At 45.8% G+C, this 12,565-nt stretch overlaps 1 protein-coding gene across 5 annotated transcripts in view; it reads right to left on the bottom strand.

Moving 5' to 3' along the window:
• Positions 1-3,685: 3,685 nt before the first annotated feature.
• LOC147611321 (protein GIGANTEA-like) overlaps positions 3,686-12,565 on the bottom strand; it is a 73,714-nt gene continuing 64,834 nt past the window's right edge. For 4 of the 5 annotated variants that reach the window (XM_086784385.1, XM_086784387.1, XM_086784386.1 and 1 more), the window contains one exon: positions 3,686-4,305. In XM_086784385.1, coding sequence (XP_086640511.1) covers positions 4,045-4,305 — 261 coding nt within the window. In that variant the 3' untranslated portion in view covers positions 3,686-4,044. Of the gene's footprint in view, positions 4,361-12,565 lie in introns of all 5 variants that reach the window. The other variant, XM_086784390.1, reaches the window with a different exon arrangement.

Genomic DNA, 12,565 nt, shown 5'->3' with positions numbered 1-12,565 from the left:
ATATAAAATATAAAATACCAAGGGGATCTTTTTAATATAAAAATAGAAAGGAGGGTTTTTAAAAAAATATAATAAAAAGGAAAAAAGAGAGTGGGAAAAAAGGAAAAAGAAAAAAGAAAAAGCTTCTTTAATGAAAATTTAGATTAATTAAACAAAAAACAAATATGGGTTTGTTTTTTCAAAGGAATAAATAAAATATAAGGGTTATTTTATTATTATTATATAAATATATATAACAGAATAAAGAAGAGAAATAAGAAAATAAGAGATAAAATAAAAACGAAAGATTTGGGAAGGGTTTAGGGGGACAATTAAAGGGTGGGAAAGAAGGGGGAGCAAAAATTAAGTTTAACAAGGGGTGGGAGGGGGGGCATGCAGGGATGCGTGCGGTGTAAATTGGAGCACATGTGCGCTTCATGGCATGAAAACGTGTGGGCGTAGATGTATGCGGGTGCATACACAGACAATGTGAATGAGCATGCACATGGAGTGAACGTGTGAATGTGGGTGTGTGTGTGGGTGGGGTGTACGTGTGCGCATGGAAAGAGGTGTGAATATACATGCAAATGGGGTGTAGTGCAAGTACGTTGTGTACATGTGCGTACACATGCATGAATGTGAGAGTGTGTGCAAGGGTAAATGCGCAAATGGGAATGTGGAAGTGAGTGTCTACATGGCAAGCTAAACAATGTACAAGTTAGTGTACAAATGAGCACACGTGTGTACGAGGTTTGTTCACAGGCGAGGTGTGAAGGTGTAAATGTGCCTACACGTGAGTGTACAACTGTGCACACGCATGTATGAGGTGTGTTCATAGGCAAATGGAAATGTACATGCAAGGTGTGAAGGTGTAAATGTGCCTACATGCGCATGCGCACGAGTGGATGCATGTGCACGAGAGGATGTGAATGTGTGTATGTGCACGCGCGTGTATGTGTGTGCAAGAGGTGGAAATATGAGTGGTGAAAATGTGTGTGCACATGCCTGTCTGAGATGTGAAAATGTGTGGGCGCACATGTGAAAATATGAAGAGGTGGATGTACATGTGGGCATAAATTCGAGTGCACGTGCGTGTAAATGTGTAGGTGTAAATATGCATGCAACAACAGATGTGAATGCATAAGGGGCACATATGTGGGGTGTGTTCAACATAAATGTGGGTGCACGTGTGTGTGCCAATGCAAGAAGTGTAATTATGAGTGTGTGGGCACAAACAGGTGCAACGAAGTAGGGTGCACATGTGAATGTACATGTGTGAAAATGTGTGGGGAGGGTGCACGTGTATTCACATGTGAAGGTGGGGTGCACGTGTGAATGTGGGGTGCACGTGTGAATACGTGAATGTAAGTGTGTGTGTACACGTGCATGTATGAACGCAGATGAATGTGTATATACAAGTGTGCATGCATGATGCAAATGGGTGGAGTCTGTGCAAATGTGAATGGGTGTGCACGTGTGCAAATGTGCATGCACGTGGTGTAAATATGAGTGTTTTTAGGTGTTTTTTATCTTTTCTTACGTTTTTTGGGTTTTTGTTATTTACTTCATTACTAATAAAGGCTACGTTACATATGTGCTCATGAGCTAGGGTTCGAGGCTTACCATGTGCGTGCTTAATGGGCGAGGACAGAGAATCGTTTGCCAATCCACGGTGAAAACTTGAAGGCCACCAGCGTGGCCGGCTTTGCTGGCATATGAGTTATCTTTCTAGTTCCAGCTTGCTTGCGAGTTGGTGTTACAGCATGGTACACCTAGGTGTTGTGGGATCATGGTGGTCATGATCTTTTTGAGGCATGGGATTGCTCGGTGGAGGCATGGCTTTGGGTTTCCACACCCACTTGGATTTGACATTGGAGGGTACGTTTGTGAGGGTCTTGGGTACAGTTTCCTTTAACTTTGACACCCAGATGTGAGGGTTTCGTTCGTAGAATCTTTGGGCTTCTAACAACTTGGTGGTGACCCAATGAAGCGTCGACTTTTGAGGTGGCACTAGGTATAAGACCGTTGCCTAAATCTTTTTGGCTTCCAAGATAATGTGGAGGGCGAGGTTTTCGAGACTCAAACAGACCAATTCCCTTAGTAGAAGGCCGTGAGCTTGTAGCAGGTTGACGTGGATCCAATGGGACTCAAGGTTTGGGTAAAGCTCTATTGATTGGGGTTCCGCTTGGTAGATCTCCGCTTATAGGTAGGCCTTTGACTGTCAAGTCTTTGCTTTGGTGTTGTACTTCCCTACCTAGCCAGGGTACTCTTGGTAACCTCCCTAACGAGTGATGAGATTAATGACCATGGTGGTGATTGTCTTCGCCAACGAGGTTTTGGATCTCCAAAATGATTTGGGAGGGTGGCCGAGACATAGCAAGGCGAGAGTGTTGTGTAATGTTAGAGGTTACGTGAGGTGGTGGCTTGTCAGTCTTGGGATGTTCATAGATTCTATATGACCTGACATGTAAGACCTTGCATCTCTCATGTAAGGCATTACGAGGATCATGGTGTACAACCCTTCTCTATGAAAATCCATCACCTCGAATGTGTGGTAGAATCTTAGCCCAAAGGTATTAATCTTTAAATCCCTTAGGACACGCCCAAAGGTTTAACCGTGTTGGCATAGCTCATCCTCTTCCTCTGCAAGTTCAAGTTCAATTGTAAGGGCTCTACAATTCCTGTTCATCCAACCAAATAAGTCGCTCCAAAGATGAAAATTTCCTTATAAAAGAGAGCTTGTCGAGCCTAACGAGAAGAAGGATGTGAGGCTTGCTAAATCCGTCGTGCTCATTTAGGTCATACTCACTCAAAGGTGGGCTTGTACCTACTAATGTGTAGGGGATGTACAATGATCTTCCCTGGTGCTTCTAATGGGGTTGAAACGAAATGGTCACCTATCATATCAAGAGAATGTGACAATGATGATGATCCCATGGAGGGCAAATTTTCAGATAAAATCTATTAAAGCAATTTCCTTTTTCTGGCTTTGGTGATTTTTATATACACAGCATCTTTCTTTCCACAAGTATGTAGTTGCATGGCTTTCTAAATGCACGCTTCCGCGCTCTCTCACCTGGTAAGCAAACTATGAGGGCATAAAAGTCGGTGAACAATGTTCTCGTCTCTCGCTTGAAACATGAGGACTAGGGGCGTGCTCAATTCTCTTCTTTGCTCTCAAACATGGCCATTTGCTCTTGGCACGATGGAGGAGAAACCTCATGGAGCTTGAGATTATCTTTTGCAACAAATTGGGCCGTGGGAAAAGACCCTTTGCCTCATAACAAAAGAACTGTTACGTTTGCTTTAAACTGAAGTCTAATCAGGTGATTACATAGAACTCAAATTGTGAAAATTTCCAAGAAGTAGCTGTAACATTAAGGTACATGCACATGACAACTATATAAAATTAATGTTTTATATTGAGAAGAGATGTAGAAACACACTGCCCACAAATACATATAGGATGGCGTCACCAGGAGCAGCAACAGTAGCAATGAAAACAGAACAACAACAACAGCAGGTTAAAGGAATGCCTTAAATGCAAATCTTGGTGCATGATGCTACGGGGTCGTAGGCACTTAAGGACTCGTACTAAATCCACACTCCTTTGCAGGCTATGCCGACAGCGAGGATTTGCAAGTGCAAGTACGCAATCATGCTGTGAGACATCACAGAATACTGATGCAGATGGTGGGGACAAGAGTGCTTGGATGTTTCCATACAGTAGTACCAATTATTTCAAAAGATACAACAATTACCATGTCATTTACTCCAGTTGTTTTAAATGACCTTGATTGTACTTACATTCTCCCTTCAGGAGGAATGGATCATTCCTATCACAGCCCCACCACAAAGGGGGCCTTTCCACAACAAATAGATACATTACCTGATTTACCAATAAAATCTACCTGCACACCCATAAACACTGCTGCCTGTGGATTCCACAAAATATTGTACTACCCAAGCATGGCAGTGCAGCACCTCAGAAGTAAAAGCTTCCCTCAACAGAAAAAATAGAGGGAATAATAATTGATAACTTTTTTGTACAGTAAAAAGGCTCAATCAAACATGCACATGGCAGCCCAAGGAAATTGCTGCATCTACAAGCATTGAAATGGGCATACCCAGGCCCTGTAGATTTTGGATCTCCCGTGTGACACATTGCTCTACCAACAGCTTCCAATCATCATCAGTTCCATTGTCTTTCTGATTATTCATACTTGCTGACTTTGAGTACACATCATTTTGCAAGAGGGTAATACTCAATGCCCTGACATGTGCACTATTATGGGACAAGCAGTGAACAATTGCAGGAAGGCGCCTCTGCAAATTGTGAAAGCAGAGAGAATTTCTCTCTCTCTCTCTCTCTCTCTCTCACCTTGTATACCATGAAGAGATTTACATGGACAATTTTTCACTTTGGTCTCATAGGCCCATTGGGTCTTTAGTAGACGCTCTCTGCTCTCTCTCTCTCTCTCTCTCTCTCTCTCACACACACACACACACACACACACACGCACGCATGCGCGCGCACGCCATGCATGTGCGCTTGCATCACACGCATTGGGGGAGAAGGGGACAAACAAACATCTTCTGTCCAAAGATGAATAAGTATTGGAAGTTTCCCTAGTCCATTCAATCACTTGCTAGCAGTCGTCCTCTCTTTGAGAAACATGCCACTATAGACTAGAAAAGGAGAAGGTAAGGGTAAGAAAGTAAGTTGTGTTAGACTCTTCAAAAACGAGCTGGAGCTCCTACTCTCTCTCTCTCTCTCTCCATGTCAACCATTCGTGCAACCCGTCCCTTACCCAACCTGTGCCAACCCCCCCCCCCCCCCCCCCCCCCCCAAAAAGAACAAATTTCCCCCCCTTGTCACCTTCTAATTCTGCTGCCTGCGCCTTCTGTCATCCCCTTATCTGCCAACCTTCTCCCACCCATCACCTTCACCTGGACCTACCTCCTGCCTTCACCCTGCCCCTAGCCCACCAGCTGCCCCATATCCACCACCTCGACACCCACCCCACCACACACATGAGCGACACTGCCGATATCCAGGCCGCCCAAATTGGGTCTCAACCCTCCAAGTGCTCCTCGCCTCTCCAGAGAACATCCTCACCACATTGTCATGCTCCAGCTACTTCTTGCAGCGGGTAGACTTCCTGAGCAATGTTTTGCTTACCTCCAGATGGGCCACCTGGCACGGGTTTGTCCTCACCAGCGCACGAGAACAGGACAGTCATCAAGAGTCACAAAAGAAGGGGCATTAGACACACAGCACAGCTGTGACGCTCTGTGATAGCCTAATCCTCTCCCCAACAGCCCCTCCTTCTCCGGGAGCCGCGAGATATTTATCAAGCAGTTCGCTTGACCTGTAGTGAAGTCCTGATGTCAGCATGGCTGAAGGCTGCTGGCCAGAACATACTGACTGCGAAAAAGGAGAGCCACAAGGTAGGCTCTATGGTGCATTGGTTAGAGCTAGTGATTGGTTGAGCTAGAGGTACAGAGTTTGAATCCCGAATGTGAAAGTTGCCACCTCTCTCTTGGGTGCTCATTGGGGCACAGAATTTTGGACTTAGAATTTTCCCTTGACGTACATGGACGGTGTAACTATTTGGCCCTCCTAGCTCTATTTCACATGATGGAACACATGCCCGGATACATGGACAAGTTGATGAAAGCATGGGAACAAGAATCATGAAGTTGGCTCAAGAAAAAGCACCAGTCTAATTTGCAGCGGAAGTCTTGTATTGGAAGGATCCTGTCACACAAATGCTCACACCGTCTTCTATATCCTGAGTTTCGTGAGTTTAGTAATCCACTTTAATACTTCAAACTTTAAAGAGATATGAGAGAGAGAGATGAGAACTGTACACCAGATTGGGTCCCGAATTACCCACTGAAGGGCCCCCTATCCTGATAACCAGATAGTATTTGCTTTATTACTTTAGAGAGAATGACTGTGGACTGTAGATAAGCCTAACACAAGATCTCAGAGGATCGGAAGCCTGGCTGAACTGTACACAGCTATTGAAACACCTCAATGAACTGATCTCGAGCCTATGCACTCTTCCCAAGGGCATGAGGAAGGGCTGCACACCTGAGGCTGAGAAAGGACTGCGGTGGACTCTTCTAAGCTATGTAACTATGCTGTAAATGCTTATGAATGATATGTTACCTTCACCAGATGACTGCAGGGGACTGATTGAAGCAAAACGCAAGCTCCAGAAGGGCTGGGATTAGTCTAGGTTGAAGGCGGGGAATGCTCCTAATGCTGAGGATGAAGGCGCCTAGCTTCTGAAGACTGAATGAATGTCTAAGCCCTATGCAAGCCTATTTATACTAACTAGGGGCTGGTCAAGTTGGCTGGTCATTTATTTAATAAACTTTATGTTTATAAATGACATTAAATGCTAAATAAATACCATAAAATATAGAAAAAATACCAAATAAATCCTAGTAAATTCCCTAAGGCTTCTGGGATGTTCTAAATGATACACAAGCATATGAATGCATATTATGCAAGATGCAGAGTGCTTTCTAATGCAAACCCTAAAGCTTCTACTAACTCTACATGCATGAATGATTCTCTCCAAGTGGGTTAAGGGACTTGACTGACTGACTGACCCGCTAAGGCTAAGGAATGACCTACGTAGCTCGTGCCTGACTTATCCTAGACTGAGGATATACAATGGGGTCACGGCGTACAACAAATATCATCCTACTGGGTTCTAATAATGTACAAATGTTGCACTGCTGATGATGAGCCAGTTTGTCACCATGCACTGAGTGCAGAGTGCATGTGACATTCCCTCCTGCTTAGCTTGGCCACAGGTTCATGGCTTCCAAGTAATCCACCAACAACTGGGGGTACTCCTGGAAGAAGAACTCGTCTAGCCATACAGCTTCGTGGGTACATCGATCTCGGAATTTCGTATAGAACTGACATATCCATCGACCGGAACCATGCTTCCAACGATGAAGAAGGATATGCTCGCGCTCAATAACTTCTGCTTCGTCTACCTCATCTGGGTGCTGTTCATCTGAAACATCAAACACTTCTGGACCAACATATGGTTTTAGCCAAGAAACATGGAAAACATCATGCATTGTCCAACTGGTAGGCAATTTTAACTTCATGGAGACATCACTTAACTTTTTGACTATTGGAAGAGGGCCAAAACTATCGAATGAAAGCTTGGGACAATGTTTGCCCACTTGTTTCAATCTTTGTTTCATGATGCACTGAGAGACCCAATCCCCTTCCTTGAAGTAGATATCTCGTCTAAACTTACATGCCTGTCTGTGAACTGAATAATGGCCAGGCTCAAAATTGAGGGCCAAACTGGGTTGAGTACCAAACTCTGCGGAATCGACATACTGATCTTCTAAGTCTTTTCCAGAGATGTTGAGAATGGTAGACTCTTGACTGGTCTGGATGCTGGTCTTTCTACTAAGAACATCTGCTACTGGGTTATACTGACCAGGGATGTACTTGATCATTCCTCCAACTTGTTGGAAGAGCTGACCCTGTCTAGTGTGCTGAGCACTCCACTGGGCAGTTGGCATCATCGGGAGCCACTTAAGTGTTTGGTGGTCTGTGGTGACTGTGAAAATGTGTCCATAAGGAACAGGTTTCAAATGTTTGAGAACTAACTGCTGTTCTAGATTGCCCATGAAAGTCTTGGAAAGACAAGAGGGAAACTTGCTAGGAGGTTCTACTAACTGTGGGATACTGGGTAGGAGATCATCCTTAAAAATGTCTGAATGAGAAAGGAGATCTGCCAACTGAGGGACTGAAGATGATGAGACAACAGTTATTGATGAGAGAGAAGCTGTCTGAGCATAAATTAATGCTCCTTTCTGTTCCCTTGCACATAGCTCGTCGGGCCTGGAGATGAGAAATCATAGGAACGCCAAGAATGCTCCTATCCCCCCCCGAATCATAACAGGCTCTGGAAAACCTTTAGAGATAATAAAGGTGTCATGCCCCCAATTGAGAATAGGTTCATACTGACGAAACCACTGGATTCCTAAGATCCCAAAAGAGGAGAGACAATGAAATCTCGCTGGAACGAGGCCCTTTGAACTTGAAAAGAAAACTATTGTGCCTGCTCAAATATGTGGGTGCGGAGACCAGGTGTAAACCCGTCTACCTCCAAATGATAGGGCACTAAGGTACAGCTCATGTTGGTAGCCAACTAGGGAGAGATGGCATCCTCAGAACTGCCCATGTCAAAAAGGATTATGAACTGTCCACTTTTGGCAGAGCCATAAGCTCGGATCAGGCTTTTCTGTGTGGTTGTTGCCTCACCCTCCTGCCTGGCATCAAGTACCATGGATGGCATGGAATGCATAGAAGGTAAGATCTAAACCGCATTCGTGGCAGCAGGCAGGTCTGGAGGAGCAGGGGATAGTGCGGCAACTGTGGCAGATGTCTCTTTGGAGGCTTACTCCGCTTGCCTTTTTGGACAATCCTTCTTACCATGCCCAATGGTATGACAGAAAAAACATCGGTTTTCTAACTGATATTGACTTTACTCCTCTGGAGGCTATCTTCCTCCAGTGATGCCTGCTTGAGCCTTTTCCTCAGGGGTCTTCTTAGGCTTGGATTCCTTACCCGACTGTAATGACTGCTTGGGCTTGCCTCCGTTTATCTTCATTTCTTCATTTTGAGCGAGAGTCAAAGCCCGGTCATATGTACGGGGTTCGAAGTTACCAACTGTGAACCGGATGTTACAATCCAATCCACGAATGCATTGCTCCATCTTGGCCTACGCAGATAGCCCTAACTGCTGTGCTAAAGTAATAACCTTTTCGGAAAACTGAAGCACTGGGGATCCGTTCTATCTGAGTCCATAGAACTCATCTTTCAGACCAGTCATGTACTGAGGCGGGAGAAATCTGGTCTTCAAGTCATGGACAAAGATGTCCTAGTCAAAGGCTATGACACCTGTGGCTCGGTCTGTATGAATACTAGACCAATGCTACCACCAAGTGACTACCTCACCAGTGAGATGGGGAGCCGCTAAGTGGACTTTATCTTGTGGGTCTGTGATGCTGGCTAGTGGAAAATGAGCATTAAACTGATGAATAAATTGATTAACTAATAAATGATCGCACTTACCATCATACTTACTAAAGTTTGGTTGACTGTAAACGACGGTGGTTGATGCTGCTGCTGCTGCTGCGGACTGCGGGCTGGTGACACCTATGACTGGGGAGACTAAGGAGAGCTGCTGACACCTCAAGTGTATGGCCTCCTTTTCAAATTGGTGCTCGAGTAACATACGTTCTCGATCAAGCTCACGTTGGTGTTCCCGAGCGGTGAGTTCAGCTTGACACCAGTCTTCGTCGATCCTGCGTTGGGCTTCCTCATAGTCCCCTCTTTCTGCTTTTTCTTCTTTCCTTCGGGCCTCATTCTCTCTCCTTTGTTGTTCCATCTGAAAGAAGAGGGAGATGTAGTCGGCTGCTGCTGGAGGCGAAGAAGGACGTGCTGCTGCTGCCTCCAAGAGTTGGAGACGCTCCATGAGCAGCTGGTTCTGAGTTCTCAGAAGAGCTATGGTGTCTGCTGTAGGCGAAAGAACATGGTCTCCTTCGGGGGAGACATCTTCCGGCTGATGAGTACTCTCTTCTATAGACATGATGCAGAAGTCGGTGGTCGTGCCGGAACGCAATCTAACCATCCAAGGATGCCCGCACGCTAGGATACGGTGTGTGTGGACAAGCTGAATCTGATACCAATGTAATATGCAGCGGAAGTCTTGTATTGGAAGGATCCTGTCACACAAATGCTCACGCCGTCTTCTGTATCCTGAGTTTCGTGAGTTTAGCAATCCACTTTAATACTTCAAACTTCAAAGAGATATGAGAACTGTACACCAGATTGGGTCCCGAATTACACACTGAAGGGCCCCCTATCCCAATAACGAGATAGTATTTGCTTTATTACTTTAGAAATGAAATGAAATGAAATGATATATTAACGTCTCTAAGAGGCCATAGTGGCCTATGAGACCAAAACTAAGAGTACATCTGAAGTTGCTATCTCATCAAAGAAAACAACTACATGAGACTAAAAAGTACAATAAACTGATTGTCCTACAGTTATAAGAACAGAACTGTAAGACTCCGAGATGATACTGAGTAGAAAATACTCAGAAATACTGAAAAATGTATATCAGGTAGATCCATGTATGGTGATCAGTCGAAGTGTTGCCCTCTCCTTAAATCAAGTATCTCCGCCATGGGGCTGTCTAGAATGGAGAGGTCGTAGAAGCAAGGTAGGCGCCTCCGATGCCGAGCAATAATGGCTCTAATCTGCCAATGGTGAGGATGCCGTGGTCGGAATCCTGGTGGGCGTGGCCGACGAGCACGACACAAGATAATTGCTCTATCAGTGGTGACTCCCTGGGAGCATGGTCGGTGCCCTAATAGCCCAATGGAGGAGGTTTCAGGAGGTGTGTGGGCTCGGTTGCTGGTGCTGGTGCCGGTGCCGGTGCCGAAGAAATCTATCAAGGTCCTCTGTCTACTGCGCAACGGCCCAAAACCCTCTCGGAAGAGGCAGTGATATATCCCTCGGATCTCATAATAGACTATACATCGGCAAATGTAGTGTTCCTTTGTCTCTACCTCCTGGTAGCATAGCTGACAAATGTGGTCATCCAAGATCTGATGCACATATCGCCCTGTCTCAATCCGTAGCTGGTGTGATGAGGTCCGGATCTGTCCAATGGCACAACGTATCCCATGTGATAGGTGTACATCCATGTACGTCGTGCGGGTGATAAAATCATCCGATGAGAGGTGTAGAAAATGGCTCTTGTAATAAGCCATTTTCGTGCCCAAGGGCTCAAGGGGCTAGTCCATGTCCTCTCTGTGTCAACTCTAATGATATCCATCTTGATCAAGCGGTTTTGCTCTGAGCGGGTGAGATCCAAAAATGGACAATCCAGACTGTACTGAAAGGGTGGTAGTGCCTCTATCCGCAAACCATGTAGGTCAAACCATGATCTCATCTGAGCGTACCAACAATGAGCATCTCCATCCTCTGCCAACTATATGGATGAGGTCAATGCCAATCGGGAGTACCTTTGCTGAGGGAGCTCCCACAGCCGCTATAAAAAGGTAACTGCCTGGAATAGGGCCTTGGTTACTACTAGTGGGGAACCCAGCTCAGCCCGAACAATCTCATGTGGTATTGATGATTTGCTCCGAATCATGCGGGCAATCATCATAATCAGTGGTCTCTCCATTTGCCTTCATCCCCTCATCTGTCCCTCTCTGAGATCTGTGATCTATACTGGCCCCAAAATTGGAGCTCCGTACAGGAGGGTCGGTGTGACAAGCGTATCAAATAGCCACAATTTGGTGCGTGGTTCCTGAAACTGTATGTGTGTGCACACTGCCTCTGAAGTGCCGCTAAGGCTGCATGCCCTCGAGCTAATCTAGCTGCTGCTACCTCCTTCAGGGAGAAACGCGGTCCTGTGAAAGTAACTCCCAAGTAGACATACGACCTGACGTACTCTACCGGCTCCCCTCGGAAAGTGAACTGAGGCTCTGATCTCGTCACCCATGCCTGTGTGGTGTTAAACACCATAACCTTGGTTATCCCAAGGTTCACTATCAGATCTCTATCCACACAGAAAGCCTGTAATGCATCCAGGTGTCTCTGTAATCCCTCTGGAGAGTCTGAGATTAGCACAATATCATCAGCATATAACAAGATGGGTATCAACACCCCTGCCAGGCATGCCCCTGGGCCTCCCAATCTATCTACATAATTAGAGACCGCATCAATGTACAGTCCAAAGAGGGTGGGCGATAGCGGGCATCCCTGCTTCACCCCTATCATGCTGGTCACCCTATCAGATAGTCCGCCTGGAGCTCGGACTCTACCTGTCTACAAAGCATATATCCCCCACTGCATATCCTCGGGTACCTCAATGTCATGCAATCTGTGCATAAGCCTGGCACGTGGTACGGTATCGAAAGCTTTGCGGAAGTCCACAAAGTAGCAATATATCCTTCTCTTCTGTGCCCTGCCCTCTTCAATAAGTGCCCGAAGTGTCAGTATGTGATCCAAGGTAGTAAATCCTCTCCTGAAGCCAGCCTGTCCATGTGCTCGATAACCATGCCTCTCTGCCCATCTCAGCTCCGACTCCAATATAGAGCCATATAATTTGGCCAAGTAATGACCAATCATGATCGTCCTCTAGTTGCCTAGTACCATGGGGTCCCCACTCTTAAAGAGTGGTACAATGATATGCTCTATCCAGCTTGTCGGGAAACCCTCACAAATGGCTCGATTAAACACATGTACGATGAGCGGAGCCAAAGTGTCTCGTGCATATGAGAAGTGCTCTCCAACTAGCCCATCATGATCCTGTGCCTTTCCATTCTGTAACCCGTCTATCGCATCTAGCACCGTCCGCATAGTAAAAAAGGTGTTGCTAGCCGGTCTATCTCCCAATGGAGGGGGGGTGGGGGGCTGTCCTGGTGCATCATATAGCTCTCTAGCATAAGTATGCCATGCCTCAGGTGCAATAATCAAAATACCAAGCTGTCTGTCCTGAAACATCTTCCA

This window comes from Cibotium barometz, chromosome 47, assembly GCF_041138505.1.
Source record: "Cibotium barometz isolate CiBa-2024 chromosome 47, ASM4113850v1, whole genome shotgun sequence".
NCBI classification, from domain to species: Eukaryota; Viridiplantae; Streptophyta; class Polypodiopsida; order Cyatheales; family Cibotiaceae; genus Cibotium; species Cibotium barometz.
This window is presented reverse-complemented; position numbering and strand designations above follow the sequence as displayed.